The 19,098-nt window shown below is 42.3% G+C and overlaps 1 protein-coding gene across 1 annotated transcript in view; it reads right to left on the minus strand.

Annotated features, from left to right (window-relative positions):
• Window positions 1-19,098, minus strand: part of LOC126092325 (zinc transporter 6-A-like) — a 121,645-nt gene that overhangs the window by 66,548 nt on the left and 35,999 nt on the right. The window contains exon 3 of the mRNA XM_049907861.1: window positions 13,925-13,967. Coding sequence (XP_049763818.1) covers window positions 13,925-13,967 — 43 coding nt within the window. The remainder of the gene's footprint in view (window positions 1-13,924; window positions 13,968-19,098) is intronic.

Genomic DNA, 19,098 nt, shown 5'->3' on the forward strand with positions numbered 1-19,098 from the left:
CTGTTTATTGACGAAAACGTCCAGGTAAAAATAAGCTTCGTCAGTAAACCAAATGCTGCCCACATGCATATCGCCGTCATCAATCCTGTGCACTATATCATTAGCGAATGTCTCTCATGCAGCAATGGTAGTGGCGCTGAGGGGTTGCCGCGTTTGAATTTTGTATGGATAGAGGTGTAAACTCTGGCGCATGAGACGATATGTGGACGTTGGCGTCATTTGGACCGCAGCTGCAACACGGCGAACGGAAACCCGAGGCCGCTGTTGGATCACCTGCTGCACTAGCTGCGCGTTGCCCTCTGTGGTTGCCGTATGCGGTCGCCCTACCTTTCCAGCACGTTCATCCGTCACGTTCCCAGTCCGTTGAAATTTTTCAAACAGATCCTTTATTGTATCGCTTTTCGGTCCTTTGGTTACATTAAACCTCCGTTGAAAACTTCGTCTTGTTGCAACAACACTGTGTTCTAGGCGGCGGAATTCCAACACAAGAAAAATCCTCTGTTCTAAGGAATAAACCATGTTGTCTACAGCACACTTGCACGTTGTGAACAGCACACGCTTACAGCAGAAAGACGACGTACAGAATGGCGCACCCAAAGACTGCGTTGTCTTCTATATCTTTCACACCACTTGCAGCGCCATCTGTTGTTGAAAATTGTAACTACTGTAATTTCGAAAGTTTGTCTGCCTGAAAATGTACTGTTGTCCCAAGCATATTGCAACAAACGGTGTATTTCTATCGCTGCTCGTTTAGTTTTTATTGCCGTTTCAAATATACCGGTCATTTTTGAAACACCCTGTATGTTTCTTATGTGAAGATTAAAAAACAAGGATATTATTTCTGTTACCTGTAAATTATTTTTTTGAGTTCAATGTTACTGCAAACAAATAATAATGACTTTTATTCTCTTGCTTATAGTACTCATTGAATAATACTTGACATATTCCCATAGCTTACTCCTGTAATCTGTATTTATAAAGACATTATTAACACAACTGCAGTAATCTTTAATATGATAATATTGCTTAAAGCTGCATATTATTTGTTTGATGTTCGTATGTTATACAGCAGTAGCCATTAACTTAAGGATCGGACAGACATAACTATGTGCATAATTTCATAAAATATTTCATTAGTGTCCACCAAGTGACTAGAAAACAACAGTCAATGAAGTATACTCTTTATTTACCACAGAAAGGTTTGTGAAAAACTATTAGAAAGTACTCTGTTCTTTGGACAAAACCTTTAAATCGAATTATCTTATAACACTGGTTTTGGAGTTTCGTTTCTTCGATCCTAAATGAGCGAAATGGCATATTTCACAAATCTGCTGCTGCACTGAATATGACTTATCAACAGTATCAACCACGAGTTATTAGTCAAACACAAAAAATTGGGGTACCTGTCAAACTTTATCACAATTCATGTACGTATAGCTACAGCATTTTATTCGAACGCCACAACTAATGGACATTATTTTCATGCAATTTCACACAAAACAGGGTGACAGCAAGGGATTTTGAAGTATGTAACAACTAACTGTAATTATAAGAGGCTGGGTAAACTGTAGGAAATACAGACTATCACATGAACATCTTCAATCAAACATTCACCTTTGTAGGGAACAAAACATATTTGTCCTGAAATTTTTCAATTAAATAATTAATTGATTATTCATCATCAGCAACAGGTGAAACATTGTCAAACTTGTTTTCTCATCTGCTGCAAACTAAGATCCTCCAACATTTTGCGGGAATATTAAGAGGTTTTACAACTCTTTCCATACTCAAGAAAAGTGCTTTTTGAAAATCATGCATCCTTCTACAAACATGCATTCACAGTGCTATGGGACCTTTGGTGGTATTCACAGCACAAAATACCACATACTGGAAACATCTCTTTCGAACTACCACCTTCTGAGAATAAGTGAACCTACCTTAAGCATCTCTAACTGAGAATGTAGACAATTTGAACTTACTGAGTCTAGTCATTTCCAATGTCATTTCTCACAATTCTTCTGATGTCAAAGCCATTTGAATAAAAAGACTGTATCCCCAACCTGTTCCTCCACTACAAAGACTTTCTGATTCATTCCTTCTCTACTATTCCAACTATTAATGGAGTAGCAGCATTTTCCAAGCAGAAAAGCCAATTTCATTAGTTTTCTTGCCTTTGCATTTCCCCATGTAGATTCGTTGTCCCCCTCACCAGACACATTACTGTATTTCTTCCACATTAATCTTTCTTCCCCTGTAATGGAAAAATGTTTTTCAACTGTACAATTGGCCTCTCTACACAAATGCAATGGTAACTAATTATAGGTGAAGCTTTGTCACACTTGTTTTTTCATCTACTGCAAACTAATATCCCCCAATACTGGGTGGAAATATTATGAGGTTTTACAACCCTTTCCATACTCATGAAAAGTGCTTTCTGAAAATCATGCATCTTTCTACTAATTAATAGTACTCAAACAAATATATGAGTGTTCTTTTTTCTTCATAACAAAACCTGTACGCAAGTTGCTACCTTCCTATAATTGTGGGAAATCTTGCTTGCAAACTATGTATACTTCACATTTTTCACTCAGTATGCTGTTTAACTGTTCTGGTGTATAGAAAATACTGAATCTTTTTTTAATGATACTGTTGTTTCTAATTAACGGCAGTTACTGCCCTTCATCTCAGATATAAAAGTCACAGAGGAGAAGCAGCAGGGCCCAAGACGAAAATTTGTTGGTCTTGTACAACAGCCACTGAGTCCCATTAAATGTACTAGGCCATTTACTAAACCAACACATTATTAACTGAAGTAGATTTATTTGTTTGAAAATAAAAAAGTAATATGGATGCTTCATTGTCCAGTGAACACTCGTCTCATAAAAGATGTGTTCCCAACTAAGTTTTCTAACAGAGGTAGAAAGAAATGCCAAATAATCCCCACCTCCTTCCATGTAACAGTTAACAACTTATCACATTACCAGAAATAATTACATTAATATTGCAAATAATTTCTTAAAGTTACTGGAATCAGTGCCAAAAGAAACCCTAAAAGATAGTTTATTAGATTGAAAACTGTATTGTCCCTACAGTACAGTTTCTCTCATTACCTTAGATTAAATAACTTTCATGACAACACTATACAGTGGCTTGCAAGGGAAAATATGTAACTGCAGAGTGAATTCATAGAATGTTTCAAAGATTTTTTTAATGTACATAAAAATAGACGTTAAAAATACAGAACATTAATAACCCATGAACCCTGAACCATGGCGTTATAACGTCAAGTTTAACACATATATTTCAGAACGACACAACACGTATAAGTCACAGAGTAAGTTGACGAGCAAGACATGTGTACAAGTTAGCATTCGAATGAGCACTGAGTCCCAGTCTAGCGGCCGCTGCTCGGCTGGCCGCTTAGGTGGCGCAGCTGCTGCATGGCTGGCAGACAGCGCCGCACGTAGAGGATGCGCGTAATTGCGCGGCGGCGCTTTGAATGATCGGTGAGTCACAACACCTTTCCCCCCTTTGAAATTGTTGCACTGGTCTTGATGGATGTGTCCTGGAGATGGCTAACGCCCATAGGCATTGTTTGACTCGCCGTAAAGTCTCGAGGAGGAGGCTTCCCGTACGGACGGAAGTGTCCCCAATGATAACGGGTCGAGATGACAGGAGATGTAGGGGTCGAATCTGCTGGGGCCCCATGCACCAATCTGCCCGTTGCGGCAAGTCCAGTTGATATGACAGGAGACATGGGCGATGTGTCGGCGTCTGTTGGAGGAGGAGGCGAGTAGATTTGCTCTGACAGAGGGTGGTCATCCGGTTCCTGCATGGGCACGTCTCCTGGTGGTGTCCGTTCTTCTGCTGGCATCGCGATGACGGTGAGAGGGCTGCGTTGTGAGTATTGAGAGATGCAAAGATCCCGAGCGTCAGGTAGAGCCAAAGGTTGTGTAGTGGCATTCGGAACAGGCGTTGCTGGCACACGAGGCCGAAGCTGGTCTGAATAACGCACTGCAACACCCGTGTCCGTCTGGATTTCATACAGGCGTCTGCCACGGTGTCTTAAGATGCGGCCCGGGCTCCATTTTGGCCGCCTGCCATATCCCCGTACCCAGACGAGGTCGTTGGTGGTGAAACAGCCAAGTGAAGGCACCTGTGGCCGTGAGGTGGAAGGCCGCAGAAGATGAAGTAGCGTGCGGGGCTGTCAGCCATGTAAGAGCTCAGCCGGGCTGTGGTCGCCCATGAGGGTGAAACGGTAAGACACCAGAAACTGGAGAAGCGCATCATCAGCAGCAGAAGAAGTCAGAAGTTTCCGCATCTGAGCCTTAAATGTGCGCACCAGTCGTTCAGCCTCACCGTTGGATTGTGGATGGAAAGGCGGCGCCGTGACATGCATAACACCGTGACGAGCACAAAAATCCGCAAATTCGGAAGAGGCAAATTGCGGACCATTATCAGTAACAAGAGTAGAGGGGAGGCCTTCCAAAGAAAAAATGCGGGCGAGAGCACTGGAGGTCGCCGTGGTGGTAGGCGACGTGCAACGGACAATGAAAGGAAAGTTAGAGTAGGCGTCAATTACGAGGAGCAAATAAGTACCTAAAAAGGGTCCCGCAAAGTCAGCATGAATGTGCTCCCAGGGCTTCTCAGGCGAAGGCCACGGTGACAAAGATGACTTCGAGGCAGCGGCCTGTGACGCACAAGGGCCGCAGGCAGCGACCATGTGTGCTATTTCAGAGTCGATGCCAGGCCAGTACACATGACGGCGCACCAGAGATTTTGTGCGGGACACACCCCAGTGCCCTTGGTGAAAGAGGCGCAAGACTGAAGCACGCAAAGACGTAGGTACCACAACACGCAGCGAAGCATTGTCAGTGGAGAGGAGGATAACACCATCCCTAGCCATGAGGCGGTAGCGCAAAGCGTAGTAGTTCCGCATCGGATCAGAAGTCTTAGAGGACGGGCGATCTGGCCAACCCTTCTGAATACAGCATAAAACCCGGGAGAGGGTAGGGTCAGAACCCGTAGCAGCCGCCAGCCTGTCCCCAGTGATGGGGAACCCGTCCACAACCCGCTGCTCAGCAACATCCAGGTGGAAACACAAAAGTTCGTCCCTATCGAATACCTGATCAGGACCCATGGGAAGGCGAGACAGAGCATCAGCATTTGCATGTTGAGCCGTTGGCCGGAAATGAATCTCACAATTGAAACGAGACAAGTAAAGAGCCCAACGCTGGAGGCAGTGTGCAGCCTTGTTGGGAAGTGACGTTGATGGATGAAACAAGGAAACAAGTGGTTTGTGATCCGTAACAAGATGAAATTTTGAGCCATAGAGAAAAACACCAAACTTATGAAGAGCATAAATAATGGCCAAAGCTTCTTTATCAATTTGAGAATACTTTTGTTGGGCATCCGTGAGTGTTTTGGAGGCATAAGCAATGGGTTGTTCCGAACCGTCAGAAAAACGGTGCGCAAGGACTCACTGACCCCGTATTGAGAGGCGTCTGTGGCAAGAACAAGATGTTGGCCAGGTCGATAAATAGCCAGGCACGGGACCAGTTTCAGCATAGTCTTCAATTTCTGGAAAGCCGCTTCGCATGATGCGGACCAGTAAAAAGGCACATTTTTATGCAACAGGCGATGCAACGGCTGAGCCACCGAAGCCGCAGATGGTAAAAACTTGTGATGGTATGCTATTTTCCCCAAGAAGGCCTGCAGTTCCTTAACAGAAGTAGGGCGAGGAAGGGCATCGATCGCAGCGACAGTTTGCTGAAGTGGACGAATACCATCCCGAGAGAGTTGAAACCCCAAGTACGTGATAGATGCCTGAAAAAATTGTGATTTCTGAAGATTGCACTTAAGACCGGCAGTCTGTAAGACATGAAAAAGTGTGCGGAGATTTTGAAGATGTTCTTCAGTGGTGGAGCCAGTGACAACAATGTCGTCCATGTAATTGATACACCCAGGGACAGGGAGCAATAATTGTTCCAAGAATCGCTGAAAGAGAGCAGGGGCGCTAGCAACCCCGAATGGCAAGCGTTGGTATTGATAGAGGCCGAAAGGTGTGTTAAGGACCAGAAACTGCCGGGAAGCACCGTCGAGAGGAAGTTGATGATAAGCTTCTGACAGGTCAGTTTTAAAAAAATACTGGCCTCCAGCAAGTTCAGTGAACAGTTCTTCAGGACGGGGCATAGAGTAAGTGTCGATGAGGCATTGAGCATTTACAGTGGTTTTGAAATCGCCACAGAGATGAATATTACCATTTGGCTTAGCAACGACAACGACAGGAGAGGACCACTCACTGGAAGTGACAGGAAGCAAGACCCCTGAAGTATTGAGACGATCCAACTCCTGTTTTACCCGATCACAAAGGGCCACAGAAATGGGCCAAGCCCGAAAAAACTTAGGCCGAGCAGTGGGTTTGAGCGTGATATGAGCTTCAAAGTCGTTTGCACGGCCTAACCCACGAGAAAAAAGGGACGAAAATGTCATCGACAAGGAATCCAGTTGAGCATAAGGAATAGCATCACAGACAATATTGACAGAGTCATCTATGGAGAACCCAAAAACACGGAAGGCATCAAAACCAAAAAGATTTTCTGCGTTGCTCTGGTCGACCACAAATATGGGAACAGTGCGAACGACGGATTTGTAAGATACCTCAGCATTAAACTGTCCCAAGAGAGAAACCTTCTGTTTATTGTACGTCCATAATTGCCGAGTGACAGGTGACAGGAGTGGAGAACCCAACTGAAGATACGTCTGAGAATTAATTATAGTGGCAGCAGAACCGGTATCCACTTGCATGCGAACATCTCGACCAAGGATTTGGACAGTGAGGAATAACTTCCCTGAAAGGGAAGAAGTGCAATTGACAGACAACACAGAATCAGAATCAGCGTCATGTCCATGAACATCATGTATGCGGTCGGATTTGCAAACGGAAGACACATGACCTTTCTTTTTGCAATTGTGACACACAGCCCAACGTTGGGGACAATCCTCGCGTGAATATTTCGTAAAACACCGCGGACATGAAGGAAGTTGCCGGGGGTTTTGCTGCAGTTTCTTAGCGGGTTGTTTACGGCTAGGCCGAGGCTGCGCGTGGGAGCGCACTGCGGCCACGTCGGCCAGCGGGGAAGCGCTGCACGCGTTGTCAACAGCGCACAGAGGTTGTATTTCCCCGACATCACCCCACGCCTCTATTTGCGCCCCAGCGGCACGAGAAATTTCAAAAGACTGCGCAATGGAGAGAACTTCATCTAGAGTCGGATTCGTCAACTAAAGGGCACGTTGCCAAACTTCTTTGTCAGGCGCCAACCAGATAATAGCAGCCCGTACCATGGAATCGGCATAGGTTCTTTGTGAACGTCAGTAACAAATTGACACTTTCGATTGAGGCCGTGGAGTTCAGCAGCCCAAGCGCGATAGGATTGACGTGGCTGTTTTTGACAATGATAAAAGGCAACACGAGAGGCTACCACATGCGTTTGCTTTTGAAAATAGACAGACAGAAGTGAGCACATTTCGGCAAAGAACAAAGACGCAGGATCCTTCAAAGGAGCCAACTGGGACAAAAACCGATACATTTGAGGTGAAATCCAGGAAAGGAACAGAGACTTACATGGTTGTTTGTCCGTGACATGAAATGCCAAGAAGTGCTGCCGAAGACGTTTTTCATAATCAGACCAGTCTTCCCCCGTCTCGTCGTAAAGAGGAAAGGGAGGTGTAGCCAATGACGAGAAACGCCCCGCATTTGACACTGCGACGAAATCGCGAATCGCCGCTGTTAGAAGTGTTTGCTGTTCAAGGAGATTCTGCAATAGTTGCTCGACAGTAGCCATGGAACCCTGTGGTTCAATGGTGAAAAGGAAAAATCCCATCCTCGTCGCCAATTCTTATAATGTCAAGTTTAACACATATATTTCAGAACGACACAACACATATAAATCACAGAGTAAGTTGACAAGCAAGACATGTGTACACGTTAGCATTCGAATGAGCACTGAGTCCCAGTCTAGCGGCCGCTGCTCGGCTGGCCGCTTAGGTGGCGCAGCTGCTGCATGGCTGGCAGACAGCGCCGCACGTAGAGGACGCACGTAATTGCGTGGCGGCGCTTTGAATGATCGGCGAGTCACAACATATGGACCTTGCCATTGATGGGGAGGCTTGTGTGCCTCAATGATACAGGTAGCCATACCGTAGTTGCAACCACAACCGAGGGGTATCTGTTGAGAGGCCAAAGGCCAGACAAACGTGTGGTTCCTGAAGAGGGGCAGTAGCCTTTTCAGTAGTTGCTGGGACAACAGTCTGGATGACTGATTGATCTGGCCTTGTAACATTGAGCAAAATGGCCTTACTGTGCTGGTACTGTGAATGGCTGAAAGCAAGCAGAAACTACAGCCGTAATTTTTCCCAAGGGCATGCAACTTTACTGTATGGTTAAATGATGATGGCGTCCTCTTGAGTAAAATATTCCGGAGGTAAAATAGTCCCCCATTTGGATCTCCATGCGGGAATTACTCAGGAGGACGTCATTATCAGGAGAAGGAAAACTGTCGTTCTATATATTGGAGTGCGGAAGATCAGATCCCTTAATCAGGTAGGTAGGTCCGAAAATTAAAAAAGGGATGTGGATAGGTTGAAGTTAGCTATAGTGGGAATTAGTGAGGTTCGGTGGCAGGAGGAACAAGACTTCTGGTCAGGTGAACAAAGGGTTATAAATACACAAAATCAAATAGGGGTAACACAGGAGTAGGTTTAATAATGAATAAAAAGATAGAATTGTGAGTAAGCTACTATGATCAGCAGAGTGAAAGCATTATTGTAGCCAAGATAGACACAAAGCCCACGCCTATCACAGTAGTGCAAGTTTATATGCAACTTGCTCTACAGATGATGAAGAGTTTAATGAAATGTATGATGAGATAAAAGAAATTATTCAGATAGTGAAGGGAGATGAAAATTTAATACTTATTGCTGACTGGAATTCGACAGCAGGAAAAGGAAGAGAACGAAAAGTAGCAGGTGAATATGGATTGGGGCTAAGGAATGAAAGAGGAAGCCACCTGATAGAATATAGAATTTTGCACACAGCATAACTTAGACATAGCTAACACTTGGTTCAAGAATAATAAAAGAAGGTTGTATACATGGCAGAAGCCTGGAGATAGTGGCAGGTTTCAGATAGATTATATAATGGTAAGACAGAGATTTAGGAATCAGATTTTAAATTGTAAGACATTTTCGGGGGCAGATATGGACTCTGATCACAATCTATTGGTTATGAACTGTAGATTAAAACTGAAGAAACTGGAAAAAGGTGGGAATTTAAGGAGATGAGACATGGATAAACTGACTAAACCAGAGGTTGTACAGAGTTTCAGGGAGAGCATAAGGGAACAATTGACAGGAATAGGGGAAAGAAATACAGTAGAAGAAGAATGGGTAGCTTTGAGGAATGAAATAGTGAAGGTAGCAGAGGATCAAGTAGGTAAAAAGATGAGGGCTATTAGAAATCCTTGGGTAACAGAACAGATACTGAATTTAATTGATGAAAGGAGAAAATATAAAAATGCAGTAAATGAAGCAGGCAAAAAGGAATACAAACGTCTCAAAAATGAGATTGACAGGAAGTGCGAAATGGCTAAGCAATGATGGCTATAGGACAAATGTAAGGATGTAGATGCTTATCTCATGAGGGGTAAGATAGATACTGCCTACAGGAAAATTAAAGAGACCTTTGGAGAAAAGAGAACCACTTTTATGAATATCAAGAACTCTGATGGAAACTCAGTTCTAAGCAAAGAAGGGAAAGCACAAAGGTGGAAGGAGTATATAGAGGCTCTATACAAGGGTGATGTACTTGAGGACAATATTATGGAAATGAAAGAGGACGTAAATGAAGATGAAATGGGAAATATGATACTGCATGAAGAGTTTGACAGAGCACTGAAAGACCTAAGTTAAAACAAGGCCCTGGGAGTAGACTACATTCCATCAGAACTACTGATAGCCAGCCCTGACAAAACTACCATCCGGTGTCCGAGATGTATGAGACAGGTGAAATACCCTCAGACCTCAAGAAAAATATAATAATTCCAATACCAAAGAAAGCAGGCGTTGACAGATGTGAAAATTACCAAACTATCATAGCTGCACAATACTAACATGAATTCTTTACAGATGAATGGAAAAACTGGTAGAAGCCGACCTCGGGGAAGATCAGTTTGGATTCTGTAGAAATGTCGGAACACGTGAGGCAATACTGACCCTATGACTTATCTTAAAAGACAAATTAAGGAAAGGGAAACCTACTTTTCTAGAATTTGTAGACTTAGAGAAAGCATTTGACAATGTTGACTGGAAAACTCTCTTTTAAATTCTGGAGGTGGCAGGGGTCTATTACAGGGAGCGAAAGGCTATTTACAATCTGTACAGAAACCAAATGGCAGTTATAAGAGTCGAGGGGCATGAAAGGGAAGCAGTGGTAGGGAAGGGAGTAAGATAGGCTGGTAGCCTATCCACGATGTTATTCAATCTGTATATTGAACAAGCCGTAAAGGAAACAAAAGAAAAACTCGGAGTAGGAATTAAAATCCATGGAGAAGAACTTTGAGGTTTGCCGATGACATTATAATTCTGTCAGAGACAGCAAAGGACCTGGAAGAGCAGTTGAATGGAATGGACAGTGTCTTGAAAGAAGTTGAATATCAACAAAAGCAAAACGAGGATAGTGATGCTGAGGGAATTACATTAGGAAATGAGACACTCAAAGTAGTAGGTGAGTTTTCATATTTGGGGAGTAAAATAACTGATGATGGTCAAAGTAGAGAGGATATAAAATGTAGACTGGCAATGGGAAGGAAAGAGTTTCTGAAGAAGAGAAATTGTTAACATCGAGTATAGATTTAAGTGTCAGGATGTCATTTCTGAAAGTATTTGTATGGAGTGTAGCCATGTATGGAAGTGAAACATGGACGGTAAATAGTTTGGACAAGAAGAGAATAGAAGCTTTCGAAATGTGGTGCTACAGAAGAATGCTGAAGATTAGTTGGGTAGATCATATAACTAATGAGGAGGTACTGAATAGGATTGGGGAGAAGAGAAGTTTGTGGCACAACTTGACTAGAAGAAGGGATCGGTTGGTAGGACATGTTCTGAGGCATCAAGGGATCACTAATTTAGTATTGGAGGGCAGTGTGGAGGGTAAAAATTGTAGAGGGAGACCAAGAGATGAACACACAGTGCAGAATCAGAAGGATGTAGGTTGCAGTAGGTACTGGGAGATGATGAATCTTGCAGAGGATAGAGTAGCATGAAGAGCTGCTTCAAACCAGTCTATGGACTGAAGACCATAACAACAAAAACAACAACAACAACAATAATTAATAAATTATGAGATTCGCTGATCAGTCCTATCTTTCAGGGGGCAAATTGTCTAATACTGTTGACAGACACACACAAAAGTATAGCTGACACACTACCTAGTTTTTGGTACTAAAAATAACTCCATGGGGAAGCAAGAGCAGTAGGTCAGGAAATGTTAAAAAGGAAGGTCAGATCATTTAGGCTCCAGGATGAGAGAGAAACACCTGTATTTCTCCCTATAGATGGGTCTTTCACATCCTGCGTGACCTCCATTTAATTTTTTAACCCTGCACAACCTATCCATCTTGCCGCCACAAGGAAGGAATTATTCATTCTGAAAGCTAGGTATTGTGTCTCTTTTACACATGTCTATCGGTAGTATTACACATTTTGCCTCCTGAAGGCAAGTTATGGTCAGTGAATCTGTTGTATTATATTTCTTAACTGAACTTTCCTTTGAACATTAAAAGTTCTAACTTCAAAAAATAACTATTTAGTTGTGAAGCCACAAAGTACTGAATAAGCATACATTTACATGTGAAATAGTTGCCACTCACGATGCAGTTTATTAAAATATTGCAAAGAATCCTACTTATTGTTCACTTTTTGTTAGGCCAATAAGTTTCACCTATTAAATCTCCATCACTAAATATGGACCACTTAATAAATAGAACTGTTCTACATGCAGTTAAGTGATTACTTGTGCTGTCTGCAGCTAACTGTTGCTCAATAATTCCCTCTATCTTTTTCAACACCATTTTTTGTTAGTTAATGTATGAGGTGAGTGGAGGAAGCAAGCCCTTTTCAACATATCAGCTGCTGCCGGGAGTGGAGCAGTACAAAAGGAGTAACCCCTTACATGGTGCAGCATTTATACATGTTCTGTGTCCATTGATGATGATGATGATGGTGATGATGATGATACATGTGGTACAAGGGGTCCTTATTGCCCTTATGAAAATCATTATGAGATAAACATGGTTAAAAGAAACCCATAAACATTTCAACATAAATTAATCCCAAAATGTTTGTGTCACAGGTAATACAAATGGGTGGGTCCTCAAACTGGAGCAAAAGTTTGTATGTAAAGGGAGCTATGTCTCATGTCGAGACAGGTGAGTAGGACTTCATACTGCATGCATGATCAAGAGGAGGAATGATATGAATGGACAGTTGGTTTTACAGCCCATAATACATTGTTTCCCATTCCAGCCCCCTGTCCTCCCATGACGCAATGATGCATAACACCCATGATACATGACCCTCATGATGCATGACCCCCATGATGCATCACCTGGTTCAATAATGTGTTCAAAACCAGTAAGGGAATGATTCATTCTTCAATTTTGGCATATTCATAGGACACCTTGGCTGCTATGTCAGTTTGGTTGTTTCCCTTTATTCATGTGTATACATGTACCCAGCAGAATGCCACCACTTTTCCATGCTGCCGCTGCAAAAGACGAGAATCATGAATGTTCTGTATATTTTCTTTCCTGTTGAGCACATTTGTTGAAGGGACTACAGGGCACTAAGGGAAACTGAATAGATGAGAAACATTTTTCCCTGGTCCCCTTCTCATCGGCTTTGGTGCATTGAGAAGCATGTACAACTCAGCATAGTATACAGAACACATATCTCATAGGCAGATCCTGAAGATACAATGACAGATCACTATTGAGTGTCCAAGGAATTCCCTGTTTTGATGTGTCTGTAACCACAGTCTTAAAAATCTGGTGCTCACTCAACATATTATCAGACTAATCCCTAAAAACAGCATCTGGATTTTTTTTTTCTAAAATTCGTCAAATTTCAAACAATTCTGACCCTCTTAAGAAGACAATGTGAGAATTTACTCTAATCTTGGCAAATAACATTCACTAGGACAATTAGTGCAAAACTGCTACATAGGAGGATAAGTAATGTCTATATATGCTCATGCTTGCAGTATGGAGTATATTTTGTATACTTGTTGCACCAAGAGTAGTTGCCGTCAGATGGGAAGTGGTGGCTCACCAGCATCAGTGCAAAGGCAAGGAATGGAGCTCATCCTAAAAGCCTCTGTGATCAACCCAATTCCCTTATGGTAGACAGTGTAATCACAACCAATCCTAAACCTAAAAAGCAATACATTTTATCTTTAGAATCTCTTAGGGATTTCTTCATTTATAAGTGGATACACGACTGTCAGTTGAAGGAACAGTAAAGAACATTCCAGAAATTATTGAATGTATATACCTCCATCAGAAAAGAACTAGTTGCAAACAAGGCATGGCTCTTATTTACCACAGAAATACACAGAGAGCCATTAAGTCCTAAGTGTGTGTGTGTGTGTGTGTGTGTGTGTGTGTGTGTGTGTGTGTGTGTGTGTGAGAGAGAGAGAGAGAGAGAGAGAGAGAGAGAGAGAGAGAGAGACACTTTAATCAAAGGGTTTCTTTAATTTAGTAGTAAGCCAATGGTAAAAGAAAATTGTGTTAACAAAGAAAGATGTATACTGACCATTAATAAAGCACTAACTATAACATTTAATGGAAACAGAAGCAAAGAAACTTACCTTAGTATATTAAATCCCATTGTGTAAGTGTAGGCCAACAAAGCTAGAAAAATAAAACAAGCAGAAATAAGATTTTACAATTGTCTAATTTTAATTCACAACAAAATTCAGCAAATGTGGCAAATATAATACTTTTTCAAAAGAAAAATTCACTTGAGAAAAGTATTTTTAAGACAAAATTCTGACCAGTACTTATCTCTAGGAGAAAAATATTAAATACTACCAATATACACATATGGAAGTATACATATTATTCCAGCTTTTGGAACTAATAGTTTCTTCTTTGAGGAGGAGAGAGGCATACAGGGAATGGACAAAAATATGGACGCATCACAAAAACAACACATTACCATGCCTAACGTGCTGTAGGAAAACTGCTGTAATCCAAAAAAGCTTCCAATCATTTCCAAGTGGATAAATACAGGTTCTGTATGGTTTTCAAGGGAACCTTATAGCATTCTTCCTGAAAAATAGTGGCACGTTCAGGCAATGATGGCAGAGGTGGATGCGACCATACACCCTTCTCTCCAAAATAGACCACAAAAGCTCAATAATATAGAGATCTGGTGACTGTGGTGGATAGGGGAGATGTGACAATACATCCTTCTGCTACCAAAGTGTGTTGGATGATGTGAGTTGTGTGAACAGGGGGCCTGTCATCTTGGAACACAGAGTCATCATTGGGGAAAACACTGTACCATGGGATGGACCTGACGAGCCAAAATGGGGGCATAATCCTTGGTAGTAATGCACCATTGCAGAGTAACCATGGGGACCATGGAACATCACAATACGGCTGAGCAAATCATCAACAAACCACCACCATGTTTCACTTTTGGGATGTAAACTTGGGCGGAAGTTGGATATAACGTAAACAAAATCATCCGATCAAATGACATTCATCCATTGCTCCATAACCCAGGTTTAATGATTCAGTACAACATATCCCTATTACAGGTATTTGCATCATTGATGTGTGGTTTTGGAATTCCAGCTTGCCCTGTGATTCCCAACTTATGGAACTCCCTTCGTGTCATTCTGTTGCTGACTGAGTTCACATGTGCAGCATTGAGTTCTGCAGCGAATTATGCAGCACTGAGTTCTGCAGTGAATTACGTCACTGTCAAAATCTTATTTTTCATCACAATCACTCAACACATGTTTTAACCTACATAGTGACTTAGCAAGTGATGTTTTACTACTTTCCCTGAGTGATCTGCCCTTCCTTTTTGACCTCCTAACATCCATATCTCTCTCTTCCTCAAAGAATGAACTATTAGCTCCAAAAGCGAGAATAGTGTTTGCACTTTTACATGTGTCTATCAGCATAACTTAACATTTTGCATCTTGCCTCAAAAAAGTTTTTAAACATAGAATTTTCATTATATATAAATGACCTAGTAGATAGTATCGGAAGTTCCATGTGGCTTTTCGCAGGTGATGCTGTAGTATACAGAGAAGTTGCAGCATTAGAAAATTGTAGCGAAATGCTGGAAGATCTGCAGCGGATAGGCACTTGGTGCAGGGAGTGGCAACTGACCCTTAACATAGACAAATGTAATGTATTGTGAATACATAGAAAGAAGAATCCTTTATTGTATGATTATATGATAGCGGAACAAACACTGGTAGCAGTTACTTCTGTAAAATATCTGGCAGTATGCGTGCGGAACGATTTGAAGTGGAATGATCATATAAAATTAATTGTTGGTAAGGCGGGTACCAGGTTGAGATTCATTGGGAGAGTCCTTAGAAAATGTAGTCCATCAACAAAGGAGGTGGCTTACAAAACACTCGTTCGACCTATACTTGAGTATTGCGCATCAGTGTGGGATCCGTACCAGATCGGGTTGACGGAGGAGATAGAGAAGATCCAAAGAAGAGCGGCGCGTTTCGTCACAGGGTTATTTGGTAACCGTGATAGCATTACGGAGATGTTTAGCAAACTCAAGTGGCAGACTCTGCAAGAGAGGCGCTCTGCATCGCGGTGTAGCTTGCTCGCCAGGTTTCGAGAGGGTGCGTTTCTGGATGAGGTATCGTATATATTGCTTCCCCCTACTTATACCTCCCGAGGAGATCACAAATGTAAAATTAGAGAGATTCGAGTGCGCACGGAGGCTTTCAGACAGTCGTTCTTCCTGCGAACCATACACGACTGGAACAGAAAAGGGAGGTAATGACAGTGGCACATAAAGTGCCCTCCCCACACACCGTTGGGTGGCTTGCAGAGTATAAATGTAGATGTAGATGTAGAAGTAAGTGCTGACTGCAAGGGACAGGGGGGTGGGGGCAGAAAATTTGGGTAGTAACAGTGGCATGGGTAGATGTAGGATTCTTGCAATGGATTGTAGGACCAAAAGGTGTGTTTGGAAAGCAGTCCTCTCACTAACCATATAATTCACAGAAGTTTGTGTTGGAAGAGAAGATTAAGACGATATGGGTTGTGAAACAGTCACTGATGTTTTCCATGTTGTGCTCTGTAGCATGCTCCAGCACGGGAAGTTCAATCCTGTTCTTTGTTACAGTTTGGCTACGGTGTTTTATACGAGCAGACATTTAATTAATGGCTCTGCCAATATAAAAACCAGGCAGTAGCTGCAGAAGTGTCGGTATATGACATGGTTGCTTTCACAGATTGTACTGCCTTTGTGGAAGAGGATGTGCTGGATGCACATGGTCGTGGCCTGTGTGCAAGGAGTTGGAAGCAGGAGTGTCATGAAAATGACCCAGAATATTTTCTTAAGTTGGTAGTGGGCAATGACCACGACAACAATGGAAATTATTTTGGAGGAAGACATTACTCATTTCGAGGTGTAATAAAATGTAGTTTAAGTTCAAGTGAAGGATGCTATTCAGCTGTTCCAGTTTCTGGACAGTATGGGATGGGGGTGCTTTTTGGAACTGATTTAGTTACTGTGGTTGAGTATTATGAATATCAGGGATGGGAGATCTGCTTATTGACCAGATTTAGAAGAGAATGGTGTCTGTGAAAGTCTTAGAAAGGTTTATATTAAATGTGACTGTGTATCACAGCACAGACATTGTCTGCAGAAGGCAAGTCTGTACAGGACGCGAATTTCAGCATGGAGCAGTGACAGCCCATAAAAGTAAAGTTACTGGTTACAGTTGATGAATTTGAACCAGATGAAGGTTTTTTATGGTTCCATCAGAGAGGTGAAGGTTTTGTTCATGAATGTTTCCCAGTGAACTGAACCGGGTGAAGAAATGATGCCAAGGTTGTGGAGGAACGAGGACAGCATGCCCTTGTCCCCACATGATGGTCACAAAGATAACCAGATGAGGGATTTCTGATTCTGTGCAGGTGTAAAGGACTCCTGTAGGTGGCATATAAACAGGTTGGTATACTCATACACTGAGAGAGAGCCGTTGGCTGTGTGACAGACTTTTTAAAAATATGTTCCCTTCAAAAGGACATAGTTTGTCATCTCTAAATGGAATAAGGTAGTAAGTTTGGAGTTTGTATGATGCTGGGAGAGACAACAAGGTTGCAGAAAAGGGGAACATAAGGTTGGACTGTGGGCAAATGGCTGGACTACAGTCTAATTAAAATTATTTGTCAGTTGGCACTTCATCCTGGAACTTAGCTCCTCAAACCATAAATCTCAACATCATAGGCAAACTGTCAGTTGCTGTTAGTGCATCATTACAAAGCATCAGTGCTCTTGCGGAGTTCACGTACTGTGGTGTACACAAGTAACCCAGGTAGTACCAGTGGCCCATTTAACTGTCATCAGTCAAAGAGAACTAAAATGTGTTTTGCCGGTGATGGAAGTCTGCTCCCTGTAATCCAAGCCTTAACTGAAGCACACACGGTGCCCGATGTAGCAATGCTGTACTACCATGTGACAAATGTAAAAAACGAATGGTTTTTATCGGAATGTAAGATTTATGTTCTTGCAGTGGAAGCACATTAACAAGGCACAATAAAGTTCTTGGGACAGTTTATTTAGCCCACATTAGGAAGGTTGGTGTGCAGGATCTAGAAAAGCTTCAGTGAAATATCTTGGCGCTACTATCAAGTTTGGCCAATATGGAAATAAAGATAATGTGGAATCAGCTGATGTGTTTGTTGTACAATATTCTATATTATTTCAAACATTTTGTGCTGAACCTGTAATAAATAACTTATCTACACTTTCGTGATTGATGATTAGAGATTACATATGATGCACTTTCATCTACATCTACATCTACATCTACATTTATACTCCACAAGCCACCCAACAGTGTGTGGCGGAGGGCACTTTACGTGCCACTGTCATTACCTCCCTTTCCTGTTCCAGTCGCGTATGGTTCACGGGAAGAACGACTGTCTGAAAGCCTCCGTGCGCGCTCTAATCTCTCTAATTTTACATTCGTGATCTCCTTGGGAGGTATAAGTAGGGGGAAGCAATATATACGATACCTCATCCAGAAACGCACCCTCTCGAAACCTGACGAGCAAGCTACACCGCGATGCAGAGCGCCTCTCTTGCAGAGTCTGCCACTTGAGTTTGTTAAACATCTCCGTAACGCTATCACGGTTACCAAATAACCCTGTGATGAAACGCGCCGCTCTTCTTTGGATCTTCTCTATCTCCTCCGTCAAACCGATCTGGTACGGATCCCACACTGATGAGCAATACTCAAGTATAGGTCGAACGAGTGTTTTGTAAGCCACCTCCTTTGTTGATGGACTACATTTTCTAAGGACTCTCCCAATGAATCTCAACCTGGTACCGCCTTACCAACAATTAATTTTATATGATCATTCCACTTCAAATCGTTCTGCACGCATACTCCCAGATATTTTACAGAAGTAACTGCTACCAGTGTTTGTTCTACTATCATATAATCATACAATAAAGGATCCTTCTTTCTATGTATTCGCAATACATTACATTTGTCTGTGTTAAGGGTCAGTTGCCACTCCCTGCACCAAGTGCCTATCCGCTGCAGATCTTCCAGCATTTCGCTACAATTTTCTAATGCTGCAACTTCTCTGTATACTACAGCATCATCCGCGAAAAGCCGCATGGAACTTCCGACACTATCTACTTGGTCATTTATATATATTGTGAAAAGCAATGGTCCCATAACACTCCCCTGTGGCACGCCAGAGGTTACTTTAACATCTGTAGACGTCTCTCCATTGATAACTACATGCTGTGTTC

Source organism: Schistocerca cancellata, chromosome 7, assembly GCF_023864275.1.
Source record: "Schistocerca cancellata isolate TAMUIC-IGC-003103 chromosome 7, iqSchCanc2.1, whole genome shotgun sequence".
In the NCBI taxonomy this organism is placed as follows: domain Eukaryota; kingdom Metazoa; phylum Arthropoda; class Insecta; order Orthoptera; family Acrididae; genus Schistocerca; species Schistocerca cancellata.